General features: G+C 46.1%; 4 protein-coding genes across 4 annotated transcripts; 2 read left to right on the top strand and 2 right to left on the bottom strand.

Annotated features, from left to right (window-relative positions):
* Positions 1-1091: 1091 nt before the first annotated feature.
* Positions 1092-3208, top strand: BGW36DRAFT_394283 (C6 zinc finger domain protein; the record flags this gene model as incomplete). The annotated part of the gene is made up of 5 exons (XM_046217898.1): positions 1092-1294; positions 1351-1746; positions 1801-2226; positions 2279-2508; positions 2562-3208. The coding sequence occupies 5 exons, from the start codon at positions 1092-1094 to the stop codon at positions 3206-3208; spliced, it is 1902 nt and encodes a 633-aa protein (XP_046077163.1).
* A 483-nt stretch (positions 3209-3691) lies between these two features.
* On the bottom strand, positions 3692-5815 carry BGW36DRAFT_287340 (putative cytochrome P450; the record flags this gene model as incomplete). The annotated part of the gene is made up of 10 exons (XM_046210499.1): positions 3692-3779; positions 3838-3912; positions 3994-4154; positions 4215-4325; positions 4390-4713; positions 4788-4987; positions 5062-5155; positions 5222-5431; positions 5497-5525; positions 5590-5815. The coding sequence occupies 10 exons, from the start codon at positions 5813-5815 to the stop codon at positions 3692-3694; spliced, it is 1518 nt and encodes a 505-aa protein (XP_046077164.1).
* A 764-nt stretch (positions 5816-6579) lies between these two features.
* BGW36DRAFT_423669 (putative methyltransferase) lies at positions 6580-7849 on the top strand (the record flags this gene model as incomplete). Its single annotated transcript, XM_046219861.1, has 8 exons — positions 6580-6638; positions 6693-6734; positions 6787-6853; positions 6911-6951; positions 7010-7219; positions 7290-7623; positions 7680-7762; positions 7813-7849. 8 exons carry the CDS (start codon positions 6580-6582, stop codon positions 7847-7849), a joined length of 873 nt encoding a protein of 290 aa, XP_046077165.1.
* A 5978-nt stretch (positions 7850-13827) lies between these two features.
* BGW36DRAFT_394286 (homeobox KN domain-containing protein) lies at positions 13828-14827 on the bottom strand (the record flags this gene model as incomplete). The annotated part of the gene is made up of 3 exons (XM_046217899.1): positions 13828-13995; positions 14044-14706; positions 14762-14827. 3 exons carry the CDS (start codon positions 14825-14827, stop codon positions 13828-13830), a joined length of 897 nt encoding a protein of 298 aa, XP_046077166.1.
* Positions 14828-18746: the final 3919 nt, after the last annotated feature.

Here is an 18746-nt window from a genome sequence, read left to right on the forward strand (position 1 = left end):
TTTTCGCCCATTCTGGAGTCGCGCACTGTTCCACGTGGTAAGCACCTTATTCATTAGGCGCCAGCTTCTCAACCTGAAATACGCTATGTCGATCGATCGTTGTCTAGGTGTTCGTATTCGACCAGGAACGGAGGCTTCCACGTAATTATTACAGCTAATGTACCCTAGAGCTTGTTAGGAACTGGCCGGCAGTTGTCATGGTGCGGAAGCTGTCCTCCTGTCCATATATTTTAACAAGAGGATAGGCAGTAGTACATGTAACTCTACGTTGTCTTCTCCTTTTCAGGGCCATTTTGGAATACCTGTAGAATGTGTGGTAGACACGCGGCAGGAAAGCTTGAGCGCTCTAGAATAAAAATTGGTCGAATTCGCCTCGTTCTCGTTGTTACGCGCACAGCAAATATCAGAAATACATACATTTTGATGCTGCCGCAGATGTACTAGTAATTTAAGCACCAGTCGTAAACTTGCAGTATTTCGCGAATCATGGTTTGAACCTTTTGGTTCTAACGCCGTCGATCCACCCGATCCTTTTTCCCAGTTTCTTCAATATTATTGCCCATTTGTCGTCTTTCGAGTCCCACCCATAATGAAGACTCAACTATTTAGTACTAACTCGGTCTATCTAAGCTAGGCATGTGTCTGTGCCCGCCCCCCCTCTCGAAATTGACTGTTGAGTTTTGGGTTTTTGATCCTAGTGGGGCCCGCCGCTTCGTATGATGTGTCTGGACAGTACGTGCACCTCTTGTCAATACTACAGCGTGCATTTACACTTTTCATCACGTCAATCAAATTTCTCGTTCGATTGGGTCGTCGGTGGGCTGAACTTGAACGGTAAATCTGTTCTCAGATGCTCTCTTCATTCTGGGGAGCCATTGAAGCTTACACAAATCCTCCTACCGCGACCTGCTATTTAAATTATGTCTACATCAATCTGCCCATCCCCGTATCCCTTCATTTTTCAACAGCATAACCTCAAGCTACATAATCTCTTGCTTTCCACTTGTTTTTTACACACAAACACACCAAACAATCTGCTTGCTCCCACCTGAATGGCCCCCGCTCCATCTGATTCTTGTTCACACTCAAGAATGGATGTCCGTCCATGGAAGGCGGATACCATACATGGCCCTCAACGCCGATTGAAGCGCGGGTCGGATTCTGGTGACAGCGACCGCCCTACTAAGAGTCGTATTCGACGCTCCATGACAGCTTGTAACACCTGCCGCAAGTTGAAAACTCGATGCGACCTTGATAGGTGCAGTCACGCATGCCGGCGTTGTCTTTCCTTGAGGTATATATTGCATATTTGCAGTTACATGACCGAGCATTCGAACTCATACAAACTAGGATTGAATGCGAGCTACCCGAAACACCAGAGCAGCTGCGTGATAGTCGCTCCAGGTGGCCTGATGCAGGCGTAGTTTCCTCGTCAATTGAGGAGCGCTTGACATCCCTCGAGAACAGTATGAGCGAATTGACCAAGACCGTGAGACAGGTTATGGAGGCCTCATCCAGTCGCCCTCACAGTCCTCGCAGCGCCATCATCGGGAATGATGAGATAGACTACTTGACCCCACACGACAGTGTTCGGTCTTTAAAACCAATGTCAATGATATCGGGGCTACAGCACGAGCTTTTTGGCGAGAAGAGCGATTTTGCTCCAGAGTCAGATAATCAGACGGGCGACGACATCGTCGCTCAAGGTCTCATCAATCCTAACCAAGCAAATCGCTTGCTACAGCTGTACGTGTATCTCCCCCTGAATCCTTGAGCTGTGTCATCTCACTCTCAATTTAGTTTTGTCGAGAATTTCGGACCCTCGGTGTCTGTATATAGCATGTCTGATCTACCCACTAATATCCGTCAAAGTGACCCCTTTCTGTTTACCACAGCTTGTCTACTTGCTTCGCGCTCTCTTCCTGATATCCCCCTGCCTGTTGTGAATGCCATTTATCATCATATGCGACGACAGTCAACCAGCATCCTATGGGGCTCACCATCTCTAAAATTCAGCTCCCTGCAGGCACTAGGCTTGCTTTGCTTATACTCAGCAACCGTTCAGACCGATGTCGTAATGGATAGCTGGCTACTGAGTAGCCTTTCTATCAACCATGCTATCCTATCTTTTAGCTTTCTCAACCAGCCTCTTTCCGAGCCTATCGTAAACGATAACCATCTCGGTCAGTACCGGGTTTGGAATTCTCTTTGTCTAGCACATTTACAGTATGTTTATACGCCGGCTTATAGGTAGAGCTTCAAGAACTAACATCCACAGATGTGTCATTAGCAACGGAAGACCATTGAATCTCAAGCGAAAGCATCTTCACTACTGCTATCGCATACTAGAGAGCCCGCATGCCAAGCTAGACGACGGACGAATTGTTGCTGAGATCGAGCTGTACTACCTGACGCTTAGTTTACAAAACAAGCACTACCGCACCCAGAGCATTGATATCGGATATGAAGAGTTAGCTCGGTGGAGACAGAATTGGGCGCACATTCTCAGTAAGCCGCTTTAATGACGTATTACCACAGGGCTTTACACTAACCAATGATAGTGAACGAAGAGAACACAGCACCCCTGAATTTGGCATTCTGGTTCTGTCATCTTCTGCTCTATCGAATGTCACTGCGCGAAAAGCCCGGATCCGATGGATTTATCACTGAAATCGTCAAGAGCGCCCGTCACATTGTATCCACATTCATCCAGCTGCAACCTCGCGCGGTGGTCAGTTTTATCGACCAGGTACTCTTTATTGTAGGGTATGCCTCTTTGACATTGTGCGAGTACGATATCGCCAACCCAATCATCGACCAAGTCCAATTCCAGTTCATCCATATAGCCCACAATGAAAAGCATATGGCTTATCGCTTCGCCTATGTTATGAGCGAACTGAAGCAGCGGTCGACAAAGATGAATCACTCGCATCCAACACCGCCGTACCACCCAATGGATGCACCGGTGGCATTGAACCCTCCTATAGCTAGCCTTCTGCTACAATCGTCGATTGTCGACCCTATGTTTGACAGATCTGGTCCTGTGGACCAACTTCTTACAAGGTTTATGTCCGTAGGGGTTGACTCAACTGTCGCCACGCCGGTTTACGAACCGATATCAACTATACCTCTAAGCAATTGTGGCCTTATAAGTCCTGTAACTGTCCAGCATCCTCACCGTCCCTACCAAAGCCCGCCGTCGGAGTGATTTAGAGCGGGTATTATGTCACCCTACTTAACGGTGGGCCGACAAGAACATGATTCAAGCCTAATTTGTGCTGCAAGTCTCGGCAGTCTTGAGCCACAGCCTCACTGGTCTCACCCATGCAATATTGATCCTATAATGAGCACCATGTCCTAACCACTGTATACTACCGGATTCATTATTAGATTTCATCGATTCTCTTTAAATGTTATTCCATTCGATGTTTATATCGATTTAACTTAAGCACGACTCAGCATTTGTCGAGTCCTTGAGACATGTATACTGTTTATGCCCACTCGGGCTCATAAACCGCTAAAATTGGCTTGAAATAGTTAATTATTATTCTGTATAATGCCACTTTCACTCATCAAGTTAAGTCCTAATCGATCATTTATGTCACTTGCATCAGAAAATTTGGCCAGAGCTGCTTCTTGAAAAAGCTATACCTGTACTCTGATCCCCTTTCTGCATGCTGTAAGAAATAAATCATGCCGCTACCTTGGTCAAAATTGCTTTCAAATGCGGCCCACGGTACTCTGGCAAGAAACAATCGCGCCACTCAAGCTTTCTAGGACTATGTCACTAAATATTAGATCACACATGTAAACCGACCTTTACATGAAAAGACATACCTAGAGGAATCAATCTTAACCTCAAACTTCCGAAAAACATGCGCAAAGCAGAGATAGAGCTCTGCCCAGGCAAGGCTGCAAAAAGGTAGATAAACAATTAATTAACCTAATCGCCCCAACCAAGCCATGTTTAATTCGCGATATTGCATAACTTACTTTGAACCAAGGCAGCTTCGCGGACCTTTCGAGAATGCCACAAGCCATTTGTCGAGATCCTTTCCCTTGAATTCGAGCCATCTGTCGGGAATGAATTCATCTGGGTTGGGGAATATAGTTTCGTTGCGGTGCACAAAGTGGCTACTCATTTCAACCACGGTCTAAAAATTGTAGAGAATTAGCTATTCGAAGCACTCGGGGACTTTCTTGTTTTCTCTTACGTTGCCAGGAATAAACGTCTTGTGTATAGTTGCACCTGAAGGTGGTACCACACGTGGAAGTGGTGATGCCACACCAGGGCTCATTCTAAGAGATTCTTTGAGAACAGCGCTCTATAAGTGAAGAGAGGTTAGCATATTTGAATTTAATGAAGTCTGGTTGAAAAGAGAGTTATACCAAATACGGAAGTTTTTCCAAGTCAGATAGGCTGGGCACATCATCTAAAACGGGCCAAGCAGACAGTAGCTCTGCTTTCAACTTTGAATAGACCGTCGGTAATGTTAATACATAGAAAGAGCCATGCATAAGCGTTGTTCCGGTTGTATCAGCACCCCCGAACAGTAGAGCTTGAGATTCCTCATAGAGGCTTCCAGCACTAGGAACAGTGCCGCTACGGTATGCTTCCTGACGAAGCAATTGGTGGTATACAGTCGTTGAGTGTGGTAGATTCTGTAAATTTTTAGGATCTTTGGTCAAATCGTTTATTTGACCTTTAAGGAGCTGGTGAGGGTTTTAATCAACCGTTACAAAATGATCCATCGATTCACAAAGCAATTGTGATGAGTAAGACAAACCTGTTGTAAGTCCACAAGTCCCGAAGTAGCCGGGCTAACGATCTTGGATAAGTTCGGAGGACAGTTCATAATTGACCCTTTCAAAAGTGACGAGTGTTTGAAGCCAACGAAGACTGGGAGAGACGAATCCATGGCCTTTATTATTGGTGCCTCGTAGTCAGGCGCACCAATAGCGTTGATGTCGTTCCCAAAACACAGATCTTCACTCCAACTGCTTTGTTAGCGAAGTATATCTTTGTGAATCTGTGAACAATGAAAAATACTAAGATCTCACAAGTAATAACATCGACAGACATGCATCGATACGCGTAAAAAAGATCTGCAGGTTTCGAGCCGAGTTTTTCGAACGAATCACACAACTTTGCCACCTTGTATTATGTTAGCTAACGACGAGAAAGATAGTCAGGCATGGATGCTTCAAGAAGACAAATTACCTTTTCTAAAACAAGTCCCTGAACATCTGCGATTGCTTTTTTTGAAAACAACTTGGATAATACATCTTTTCTTTCCTTAGCTTCATTATATGTCAGAAAGCCAAAGGATGACCGATCCTCGCCGAAACTGTGGTATAAGCTCTTTTCTTTGTCCCATTTGTTCAAGGCATTATAGATTTCCAAGTACGCTGAAGGAGAACTAAAGTGGATCTGTTGCAGCCATTTTAGTCCGTATGCTGTCTATTATCCAAGCCCCCTCGGGAAGCACACAATACCTCGTCGGGACCAACACGGACGATGTCACCTAGCAGAATCAGAGAACTATGCGTCGGAAGAAAAGTTTTCGGGAGGAAATTGCCGGTTCTTACCGTATTGTGAATGTAACTTCTCAAGCGTATGCACGAAAGACGATTTGGCGACAAGGTCGATATAGGCCTTGTAAAGAGGAGTAACTGCTGCAATAGAAGGGCCAGGAAAAGTAGCCAGTGGATGCCAAAAGAGATTATAAAGCAGGTGATAAATGATGTAACTAGCATATCCAGCTGCAGCCAGCCATAAAAGGCTACCAGTGTGGAGCTCGTCGCTGTGAGACATAGTGTGTGCGTGTATGAGAGAATGTGTAGATTATTCGCTAGCCACTGATCCAGGGTGTCCCTGCCGTTGATGTATCGGTTGGACGCGAAAATAGCCGTTAGGAAAGCCAGCAACCGAAGGGAGTGGGAAAGGTTCCATCCGACTATCTAAGCAATGCGCAGAGTGTCCTAGGAGTGAGGGCCACCCAGGCATTAGGCCCAACAGGGAAGGCATATTTAGCATGAATTTCTTCAGGATTATCATTCGCGAATGCCAGCCTGTCGCCACCCAGCGGGCGTAATTAGGTTCGCGCCGTTGCGCGGGACCAGCTCACCAGCTAGCCGGAAGCTGTCGGGCTGTGGATGGACTTAGGAAGCTGATACTATGATTTGCAGGGGGAAAGCCTTTCGTAGGTTCCGCACCGGTACGAGTCATGGATTGTTAGCGTTACCACATGATCGCAAATCAGGCCATCTTATAAGTATCTTAGCGCCGCATGCCGAAAATTTTACTTTTTTTACAAATGCTCATCATGAGTCCCCAAAATATTGCAGCCAGCAACAATGGTTAATTCTAATAATATATCGGTGGTAAGTATACCCGGCAATGGTTCTAACATTCCCGAGGACTGTGTTGAAACAATCACCAGGATTCGGAATCAGATTCAGCGTACAGCGAAAACGTCGAATCGTGTGTGCTCAAGGCTCGATATTTGAATCTGAGCTAAATTACTAACGCATATTTCCTTTTCGGCTAGTGAAATGACGTCACTTCGCAGTAGTATCATGAATTATCACTACGATAATGGACGCCGATACCATGCATATCACTCTGGCGCGTATTGGTACGCAGTACGACTAAGAGCAGTTCAAAATTGCAGCAACTGAGATTTTAACAGGGGCCCAAATGATGAGCGCGCCATGGATCACACTGATTTAGGGTAAGCTACATCTACATATATCTGGGTAAAACTAGTAACACCGAAACCTCAGGCATCATTTATATACTCTCATGCTCCACGGGGAATTATATCTAGCCCCGATCTCGAAGAATCCTCAGGTGAGTACCATGTAGCCAATTTATTCATTTCTAGCTCAGAGCTCACACCCGAAGTAGAAGGTGTTAGATGTCGGAACAGGAACGGGTATATGGGCAATGTTCAACTCCAACGATCTTGTTTTGTGTCGTTTGTCTGTCGCTGACTTTGTTGCATAGTGACTTTGCCGATAAACATCCCTCTGCAAAAGTAATCGGCACCGACCTCTCCCCAATTCAACCGAATTTGGTGCCGCCGAATGTTCAATTCGAAATTGATGACTGCTGTGATGATTGGCTTTATTCGGTCGATAGTTTTGATTTTATCCACGTGCGTGGTCTATATGGATGCGTTGCAGATTGGGGGAAGTTCTACGAACAAGCACTTAGGTAGGTGTGAGCTATACCCAATGTGACACTATCAAGATATCGCGGACTGAGAATGGGGGTTTTTTGGTAGACATTTAAAACCAGGTGGTTATATCGAACAAGTAGAGCAGTCCGTTGTTCCCAAATCTGAGGATGGCAGTACGGACGGTACTATATTCGAAGAATGGGGAAAGGTATCCCTCGAAGCGGGTGAAGCGTTCGGGAAAACACTGAAAATTGTCGATGAAGCAAAAGACAGGATGATCGCTGCTGGGTTCACAGATGTCGTTGAACGTCGTTTCAAAGTTCCTGTCGGGCCATGGGCCAAGGATCGTCATTTGAAAGAGCTGGGTCGATATAACAGGCTGCAGTGGGAGGAAGGAATTGAGGGGTGGACAATGATGCTATTGACAAATGTTCTCGGAGTATGTGTTAACTGGCCAGCTGAAAAATGCTGGAGCTGAGCTGATGAATCTTATAGTGGAATCGGGCAGAGGTCGAGCTATATCTGATGAAGATGAGACAAGGATTGCGCAATCCGAATATCCATGCTTATCAAGAACAGTGAGTACACATTTCTGATGTCGCATTAGGCATAATACTGAACAATGAAGTACCGTTGTTTGGGGTCGAAAGCCACCTGAGGATTAAGAACACGAGATCAATGTGATTATAGCAACATCCCATTCAACCTCGAATTCGTGAGCACTTTCTTGTGCAGTTCCCGCATACGATTGAACGTCTTACCATATTGGAAAAAATGACTTCGCTATTCTTAATCCAGTGAAAGTAAACAGGAGCTGGATGGTTCGCTATAATTATTTCTATCATTTCAACGTGGATCATGATTGAATGTTGGGGTTGGGGGTTTTCGTTGGGGATTTTCGTCGGGGTTAGAAGAGCCCTCGGGGAATTCGCAATTGATGAATATACGATCGAAATTATTAATAAGTCAAAATAAGCGTTTGCTTTGGTATGCACCCATGGCCCGGTGGTATGATACATTACTAGTAAATACTATATTAACTTAATTATGGGACCGCGAGACTCTCTGGGTGCAATTTCGTTCACCTTTTTACCTTTTTTCTTCAGCTTCCCTTGTGTAATCTGATTGTTGATAATAATATAGTCCCCAGGGTAGCGTGGTGGTCAACGCCCCTGAAGCAGCGTAAGCACCTGCCGAACAGAATTAGACCTTATGGTTGCCTAATTCGCTAGTGGAATATAATATGTAAATAGTTTATAGACTTGAATTATGTGGGGAATAAAATTCTTGTTTACTAACACTTTTATCCTAAACAATCTAATAAAAGCTATGGTATTCCTTGGTATCAGAAAGTTATTTATAGATGCGAGTCGAATCTTCCTTTTTGAGACAGAGAAACGAGAGAGTTGACCTATTTATTGCCGAAGGCTGATTTAGAGACTTCTATTAATTATAAAAGACGATTTAAGCCCATTTAATTATGGTATTATATACTAGAAGGATAATTAAAAATAGAAATAAATATAGAACCAATTATCCAATTAAAGTAAGAAAGTATAACTTCATCTTTATAGTTATACTAAGTTAGAATTACTAAAGAAAACCACTTATACAGCAAAGAGCAGTCTTACTTATATTATATATAAAGTATAGGAGTATATATATAGATCATAATAGCGAGAAGCATATTGGTAAGGTGAGCCTTTTCTATCCATTAAACACGCTGCCGGCCCTCTGGGTTTAGATCTGAGAAGGAAATAATCAATCAATCGATATTCGACTTGTCCTAGTAAATAGAAGTGTCGTCAACTTGGGGTGCTCTGGGACGTTCGCGTCTATTCAAGAACACATTAGTACTCGTAGTATTCTATCCAACTTGCATTACCTCATTCGATTTCAAGAAACTAACATCAGAGACCTAGCAATATTAGATCGCTTAAATTAAGCCATCTGCCTTTAAAAGAGGGTTCGCCGTATTTTATATGTGGTATATGTTGATCAACGAGCGTCCAACAAACTTGATGTGACTTACCCATGCCATAAACTGTTATATTAGATGTGCTTATATGTATCAATGTTAATCAAGAAACCCGAACCCAGCTTGGTCTTAAACCCTTTACGTTGTGTGTTTTTCTAGAATCTACCAGAACTGGTACTCATTTCTTTATAGTGAAGATAACCGATCAGCCTTCTATTCCGAGGCAATGGGAAGAAATGATCTTGGTCGTGGGGTTAACTAAATTGCTTAGCAGATCATCAATGTAATTAATCAGCTATGAGAAAATAGGATAGTAACTGGTCTCAGTTTCCTAGTATTAGCTGCTGTCGAGTTATCCCAGAAAGACGCAAATAAATGCTAACAGATCCTTTAGTGATTGAGCCATTTCGAGCAAAATTTATTCCAAACGATCGTAACCATGCAGATGTACCATGATTCTTAGAAATAAGGCTTTTTTTATTGGGATATCTGGAAGGACTGCAACGATGGGCTTGATATCCAGCCAAGTTAAGTTTGTTACTCAATATTGAACGGGTAGAATAATCCCGAGGATTTGAATACATGTCAAAAACACCCATGTCATAGAATCTTCGAAATGTAAAATACAAGATAGAACCTAAACAACATTACACCATGTTTAAGTTGTAAGGAGAAAATTAATTTACTTCTTCCAGCTAAATTTCAGCGGATATGGAGACCTACTAATTTGCATTCCTCTCTAGAATACTGTGTCTCTGGTGCAGCAACCCTTCCGCGGCGAGTTAGAGACAACCAGTAATCCCTTCATGTGGTATGTACTGTCTACCAATCCATCGGCATTTTGAACTTGATATATAACATTTGAATAGGTATATGACTTAGTATATCGTAAACAATGTACATTCCTATCTTGAAAACAATATGTGAATTTGGAACGAATTATTCTCTTGGTATCATTTCTATCGTATCCGTTGACATACAATATGATTTTTTGGATAATAAATTCTAGACAGACTATGTGTCACTGTCTACAGATACACGTATAGCCTTGGTGCCTAACTTGTCCTTGGATGCAAGTATGGGGATGCAAGTAGGGTTTCCGTCGTCATATGACCACCCAAAACCAACACCATCAACCCTAACATCCAGCATGTGAAGCATGCAACCACCTGCAAATCGTCCTAACCCTAAGGAGTTTGATTTAAAAGATGGTATCTGGCAGTCCAAATATTACATATGTACTGAGACACCCGCGTGGTCATACCGGGTGCGCGCATAAACATTTTAACATTCTAGTGGTTGCACAAGCAGCTCAACTACCGGCATAGTGCATGTCGTAAAACCATCCAGGCCGATTGATAATCTGACGTGCTGTATTGGTTAGTCGGCTGAGAATATATTTTATATTTATATTAAGATATTCTAAAAACATAGAGAAAAATGGCACCTTGCGAGGGGGTAATGATTAGCAGTACTGTATTTTCGGTTATATGCACCTTAGATATCAATGATCATTTGGTATTTACAAATTAGTGAGAAATAGGGTTTGTCTAGTTGGTCGTACAGATACGGAGTGACAAGTACGGGTGTTGGCACAGGTACTCAAGGGTATAATCGAAATGACAGATGTTCCTCTGACAACATCGGAACCTGCCATCTGTTATCCCAGTACCAGCTGGACATTAAGCACGAGAACTTATTATCAAAGCAGCCAACCCAATTTATTACTCTACACGTCCCACGTAACACAAATATTTGAGCCGGCAGCTCACATTCTCAAACCAGACTACACAACACAAATTAATCAGTCAACATCAGTCCTTCTACGATCTAACACATGTGATACTCCCAAGCCCTCTGCCGATGTTTTATTCCAAATGTATCAATCGACGTATCATTCTTTTGAGCCAACTGTGTGACCTTTGTAACACTAAGCCTTGTACCAAAATCCACCAAATTCCAATTCTTCGCCTAGACTACTACGCAATCTTTGATTACAGTCTTACCACAAGGCTCTGTACCGCATTGCCGATGAGCTGTCACTTCGTTAGGAAGGTGCATTGCCGTTTATTGACGTTGTAACAGGGCAGGGATATTGTTTTGTGTCATGTCTATTTGGCCCTATAACGTTTATTCCCAGTATCAGTGTTATATCCCCCGCCAATTAGAAACTAGCGTGGATACGAATGACCATGTCAAACCAGGTGTGTTACAATCTGTTTCACATTTCTCAACTCGGAATTGGTTCACACACTGCTGAACCCGACGAAACTTCGTTAGCATCTTACAAAGACTAGCGTCCCTCCCGTCTTGATGAGACTTCTAGCGTTTCTGAATATGATGATAACGTGATAGATTTATAAATGCTGTTTTATTTTAGTCGTATTTTAAGGCACGAAGCTCTGAAAGGTTAATTCATATCTAGCCCAACGTCGTTTAACAATACTATATCAAATATTACTTCTACGTGCGACACTCGAGATATCCAGCACATATTCCACACGGACACATGCAGGAATGTTGAAATGCACATTAGTGATTGCTACAAATAACACGACGCATTCTTCGCGCAACAGTACATATGTACATGTACTCGGCCTATGTCTGGTACATTTTCAATAAACATTAACATATATATATGTGCATGTGCACATTGCAACACCTGTCTGTATCACTACACAAACCACATGCAGTCGACATATTATAACCAATCAACTAGCGACATACGTTAACATGTCTAACCCCTGTTGCGTTTAATATTGACAGATCCGACCCCTAGTCCGATATTAGTCTGAGAAATGCACCCATCTACAATTCTCGTCCTGCATATTGAATAGTACACGGATACCGACTTGCGAGACTATAAATCATGTAACTTCCGCACCATGTGTCTGGCGATATGCCGGCGGCCGTGTAGATCAGATATCCCTGCCTATGAGGCACGATGGATCAATTCCACGACTGACTCGGTGGATCACTTAGAGTCATGACAGGGATACAGGTTTAGACTTTGCTTGGCACATTAGCTACATGTATTGCTAAGCAATTATGATATTTTAATCTCGTGTGTCGTTTTACCACACACACCATCATCTGCATAGACATGTTAACATGTTCACTGGAGCAATCGTTCGAGCCAAATCAGATCAATGGCCCCTCCAGTCGCCGGCATATTGTCTAACTGCATACTCATACCCCAACTGAAAGTTAGAATAGGCCATGTAACAACACCTGGCGTTGTTAGTACGTATGGAGTAGGGCATACACCCAGAGACTAAAGCTATAGTAATGCCGTTGCTAATCCGACTCAATAGCTACTACTACTACTATTACTAGGACAGAGTACATGTACATGTTTTAGCGGACTTTATCTTTCCCTGTCAAATTATTTGTTAGTCTGCATCGATATCTGATTCTCCCTCAGCCTAATCCTTGATTCCTGCGTCTGACTCGACGTGACCAATCCATGATCCATGATCCATGACCAGGAATCATGACCAGGAATCATGCGCGGCCGGAGACAAATCTGCTCTGGGGCTGATACGGAGGAGGTGAATATGGGTAATATGACAGCTATTGAAACACATGAATAGCTAACTACTCTCGACTAAGTCAAGACATACAGGTCGAAGGAAATAATCCTCATGGTCACGATGTGGCAATGAGAATCGCGTGACAGGATCCATCCACGTGGCCAACTATTAGCAACGGTAACGTGAGCAGCTAGTAGTCAGGAGTCAAGACTCATCAGCACTGCCAGACTCTAGTCTGCGGGGTTGGGAGACTATTAGGCTATTAGGCGTCGGCGGTAAATATTAGTATTATGTCGAACTTTAAATCACTATACCAAAAAGGGCGCAACCCTTATTTAGTAAGGATTCTAGTCGCATATTATTTCTGACATAGTATTATTATTATTATTGCCGATCGACACTCACCCGCAGATCGGAGCTATCGCTAATAGGTACGGAGCTTGTCAGCTTGAGCACCCCGGCGTAAGAGTCCAAGCCCAACATTGAGTAGTGGACATGCTGGGATAAGAATAACGAGCACTAGTGAAGTGCTGTCAGGAACGGGTTAGGGCGGCCGAATTTTCTGGCCATGTGGTTGTTGGAGAACCTATGGGCGATGGCCTGTGGGAGCACGGACTCAAGCATTAGGGTTTGGCCGTTACCCGCATTGGGCTAGCTGCTACGTCACCACACTCCTTTTGGGGACAATTGTACTCTGTAGGTATTTGTATTGGTGATAATAAGTCAATTTATGATCCTCTATCCTCCACAAGTACAAACAAGGGTATCATTGCGATCCTCAGCCCCGTGCGCCGTACACTCAATGCCTAGTAAGCATACATCTGTATAGAAGGGAATCGATGGTGCTCCAACCAAAATTGAAATAAAATCAACATCAAAAGTACATCACTCGTCATGAAGAGATAAACCCAGAAGCCAACCTGCAGCCGTCCTGCAATGCAAGTCGCCATTAAAGTAGATTAGAAATGAATATTAGTCCGATCTCGGCCGAGTCGGTATGCCAATGCAATCGAGTAAGCAAGTATATCCGTTATGGAATAATGCGTCGAATAATGAACATGTCGCAAAGAAGATCGATAGTGGTCGTCGCAGTCTAGTGTAGTCTCGCACCTTTATATAGCACATAACGCCGTCAACCGTGTCTCGGATGTGTTGGAGAAGCGGTCGAGCCCGGGGAAGACATACCCACGTCGGCGTCGCTCATCGGCGACCCACCTCGGTGCTGGTCGTCGCTGTTGCGAATCTGATTGCGTAGAGCCGGCAGTTGTCGCCGTCTCGCATTGATAAACCAGTTGCTAATCTGTCCGCCTGGTTAGCTTCGCAACGGTAAAGAACCGAATCAACCTACCTGGCTGATGGAAAGACCAGTTCGGGACATGAAAATCTGCTTGTCCTCTTCGGTCGGATACGGATGATCGAGATGCTCGTGGAACCAAGCGCGCAGAATGTCTGTCACCGGCTTGGGCAAGTTGCCTCTTCTCCTCTTCCCCCGTGAGTCTAGAGAATCGCCAATAACACCAAACGTGGACGCTGGTAATGTGTGGTTGTGGGTCATGGGCGAGTACTCAGACTCGCTGCTATAGGAAGCCGGATAATGGCCATGTCGGGCACCGTCATACGCAGTTTGACTATACATGGCGGGTGTCGTGCCGCTGCCACCCCCGTAGGGAGCCGAACGAAATCGGTCATCTTCCATGCTGACGCGAGCGCCATAAGCTGCCTCCTGTCCCGGCCTCCCAGATCGAGGGGCATTATCATAAGCACTCATCGGACGGTCAAGGTGCCGACCCGAGGCTGATTGTAAGTCTCTCAGCGGTGGTAAAATCGGACTGGGACCTCGAGAAGAAAAGGCGGGGGTGGGAGTCGAGGTGCCTGAAGGGTGCATCTGGCGCATCTCTCCGGATGGCAACGGCAGTGGTTGGCCCCGGTGACCCGAACTGCGGGCGGAACTGGTCTTGAATGAGGCATCTGAGCTACGTTCGATTTCTTCGTGCAGATGCGGGGGGAGAAGCTACACAGACAGGATTAGTGATGAACGGATGCAAGACGGTTGGTGGTAGCCTTACTTCGCGAAAGGATGGGAGGGTCTGGTTGCGGGAGGGAGGGAGATTGCTGGAATATGTAACAGCCATTTTCTTGCGATTGTGTTCTGCCCCTTGGCTGTGTTGTTGAGACATGCGGGAACCGACCAGCCCGTGGCAATATAAGGTAATCGATTCAGCGAGAAGGAGCGGTTGTCATGCCACACCGGCTGACAGCAGCTGATCGGCACGGGCAGAGATGTCTGTGTCTGGGTCTTTCTGCAACTAGCAAGCCTGTTTTTATAGAAATCGATGTAACAATCACGCTGGCGACCCGGTACGACGTGTTGCAGTGGTTGAGTGAGGCTTTGTATTTCCTGAGCGCGGAGGGAGGGAAGGTGAGACGATAACGATAAGCAGCGACGAAGAAGGAAGGAAAAAAGGAAAGAAAGAAGGAGGGACAGCGACCAGCAGAGAGCTAGGGCACCAGGAATCAGGATCAGGGCGCGATAAATAGGTTTAGCCTGTAGGTTGGATCGGAAGAGCAGGCAAGCCACCGCCGGCAGAGGAGGGAGTGGTCACTGCAGAGCACCGCGACCCAAAATTCTGGCAACTTGGCAGCAGCTAGGCTAGTCTGTGGGTTGACAGAGCAGGTTCATGCTAAAATACTAATGGGGAACAAGAAGAATCATCATCGTACGCAGGCAAGCATGTAATCAGGCTAGTACGCAGCCAGTCAGAGCGGGCGTGCAGTGGAGCGAGGAGTCGGCCATCGCCCATCCAGGGTATGCAAGGCGAGTGCGCGGAGCATTTGCGCGGGAGTGCGCGAGTGTGCGAGGACATGAGTGATCGTGAGGCGGCGGAAGAGTTACATTTTGCATTTTCCATGGGTTGACGATACCCACGGGTTTGGGCGGGTGTGGACTAATGGGAAGGTGCGAGGGGGATGGGGCGGGGGGGGGAAGGATTCATTCAGATTGCCCTGTACTCTTTAGTCTCGTTAGTCACGGTGGAGCTCGTCTACTAGTCCTCCTAGGCGCTCGTAGTGTTCCCTTAGCACCGTTCCTGCACTGAGCTGTCCCAAACTAAAAGAAAGGGCGATCGCGTTGTCCGTCGTGTTAGTCTATACTAGTATAAGGTTTTGGTGACAGCTGGAGCCTGACAGTTGACAGCGCCACGGTGAGGGTATGGCCATTCTCAGGAGAATACGAGGCACAGTATACTCGCATACGAGGTGTAATATGCCGGCATGCAGGCTGCAGCAGCCAGATGCAAGAGGCGGATGGCCTTTGATAACGAGACAAGAAAGAATCCGAAGCAGAGTTCAGGAGTTTGGCATCGCAATTTCAGATTTCCATTGCTCGATTCCAATTTATAATTAACTCCAAATAACAGTGGCAGCCGCACATGATTGGCTGTGTGGATGAATTTTCGGCGACAACGGATGCGCATAATATTGATTAATGGGCAGCCTCCTGCTAAGGCGACAGCTGAGTCGCACGAGAGGAGGATCTCCGGCAGTCAATCGGCCCACCCGCGGGCGCCTGGTCCAATCAGGCCGCACATGGAGCGACGCAATCAAAGCAGCCGGTACCGGATGCGGCATGGGGGCAAAGTTAAAAAGGGCAGCAGTGGCAGCAAGTGCCGAGGTGCGAGAGTCCTTCTGAACCAAAACCCCTGCCAGCTGGTGCTGTGTGGCTTGGTTAGTGGGTAGCACCCTAGTATTACCAAGCATGGATTAGTTGGGGCGCTGCTGTGATTAGCGGCCACACAGAACACCCGTTCGTAGGTGCGAGTGGGTCGTCGATCGATCGCTGCGGTTGCTGCGCCAATCATTGCCCGCCCCTTGCCCCAACGACGATCAGCGCCACAGCGCTTTACCACTATCTTCCTGGCGTAGCATTACGACGTGCGTATTACTGACTCTTGCTCTCTAACTTAGTCTGTGTCGTACTCCGTACTATCTAATTAGTTCCTGGGCACTATTGGCTACTTAGAAGTTAGTTAATACATACTTGCAGGTTACCTAGGAGTCCATCTGGCATTTGATCAGATCGGCAAGCATGGCAGTCGGCAACTACCGATTTGACAGAAGTCACAGAACTGGCCCTTTTACTCGCCCGCCTAGAGCCCCGCCGTGGAATGGCCAAGGTTGGACCCAAGAGCTGATTCTCCTCATATTTAGACTCTCGCCCGGCCCTACTACTACTGAGCCCCGGCCTTCAGCTGCCGCGACAACACAGGTACGCGGCGGCAAGGTAGCCCGCGTGTTCGCCAACGCAGTCGTATGCTGGCTCTGGCCGCATATCACGGCACTCTGAATGGCGACTAAGCAATTGCTTGGTCGGTGTCTGAGCACTATCTAACTTATTATCCAGGTATGGGCTTATGATGCAGTGTGATCCCTGATCGCCGTCGGAGAAATTCCGGGCCCTAGCAGTCCTTGCTGCAGACTTAGCAGATCGTGATCGCAACAATAATAATGATGATAATGATACGGATAGTCTGATAAAACATTGCATGCCACTGGTTAGGCGTGCTCAGCCACACGCCTGCGCAGCCACATTCCACCCGAGCCGCGTTCAGGCAGGGGTCACCCTACGGTTTTTCCGATGGCGGTTGGTCATTGGCTGTCAGCCGCCCCCGCTTGGTCTTGGCCTACCGAAAATTCCAATGTTCCATGCGCCTTCTTGGATCTTCACCACTTGTAGCCGACATGGCCATGATGCAATGAAGTATGCTAGGGGTCGCCTCTGCGTGTACTCTGATGGTCCATTCTGGCGATTCGATTCGATTCGTATATGCATGTTGATCTTTGAGTCAAAGCGGAGGAAAAGTGATAAAATAGCCACTGAAAAATAAAAGAATAAGCAAAAGCGGTCTACTCGGCCCATCTTCCGAATGCGTCTAGTACGAACGAGCAGCTCCAAGTTCAAACTCGATCTCGACCGAAATTCATCGCTGAGAGCGCCTGATGAACCATGCGAAAGGATTATTACTGCAGAGTCGTCTACAGTTGTTCCTTGGTGCTAGGTTCTTCACGCGAAGTTCGGTGTGGGCAGGCGATCTATCACACACTCCACCACAGTGCCAATACTCAAGCCTCACATGGACGATAGAGCGCACATGACGTTTGGTGCAGACAACGCTTGTGCTGCGATCGGATACTCCGTTGGCAGAACTAGGGTAAATTACTCCGTCAGGAGCGATTGGCTTGAAAATCAGTCGCCTTTAAACTTAAAACTGCTAGCAGCCGATCAGGCACGCGGTTGGACAGCCCAGAAATTGGGCATGCTGGTCCGGCTTGATGGAATGCGCTCTGTTTGGCCGAGCGGCGACGTCACGACTGCCCGCAATATTATCCATATTATTGAATGCATTGACGCCGCCCACTGAATCGGCGCTCATACGCATCTCCAGATGTGGTTGCGCGCCGATGCGGATGCCGACTATTGATAATACCGTCATTAATTTGATACCGGCATATAAGCGGCTGCTCCTGCACTCAGACGAGAGTGGATTCGATCACACTATAGGGTTTGTTGAAAATATTAAATGAGGAATATTTGGAATTTGGGGGGGGGGCGTACCATGGATGATGGGATCCCACCGGGCTGGGTTAGTGGATTAGGGCGGGCGGTGGGGCAGACTGTCAGAGGCTCGAGAGACAAGGCTTAATTTTTTGCCAGCTATAATTTATTATAATAATCATAAGCCGTAGTAATAATAACAATAATGGATGAATGGGCCGGTGGTCTGTGCCTTTTCCCCTTCCGGGATCGTGCATGTTACACAGGGAAGGTGCTAGGGGATCGATCGTCGTGCGAAAGAACACGAACTGTCACGAAGAGAGAGAAAGAGGAAAGTACTAAACAGTGGCGCCTTCCTTATCGGTGGCCGGCGCGGAGATTTTCCCTGGGCAGTTGCTGCCTCCACCGCTGCGCGGGGCCCGCTGCGGGTGTCACAAATGACTCTACAGTGTCTACACTCATCTGTACGACGTACAGACACTGACAATCATTCACTCAGT

This window comes from Talaromyces proteolyticus (assembly GCF_021365285.1).
Source record: "Talaromyces proteolyticus strain PMI_201 chromosome Unknown BGW36scaffold_2, whole genome shotgun sequence".
In the NCBI taxonomy this organism is placed as follows: Eukaryota; Fungi; Ascomycota; class Eurotiomycetes; order Eurotiales; family Trichocomaceae; genus Talaromyces; species Talaromyces proteolyticus.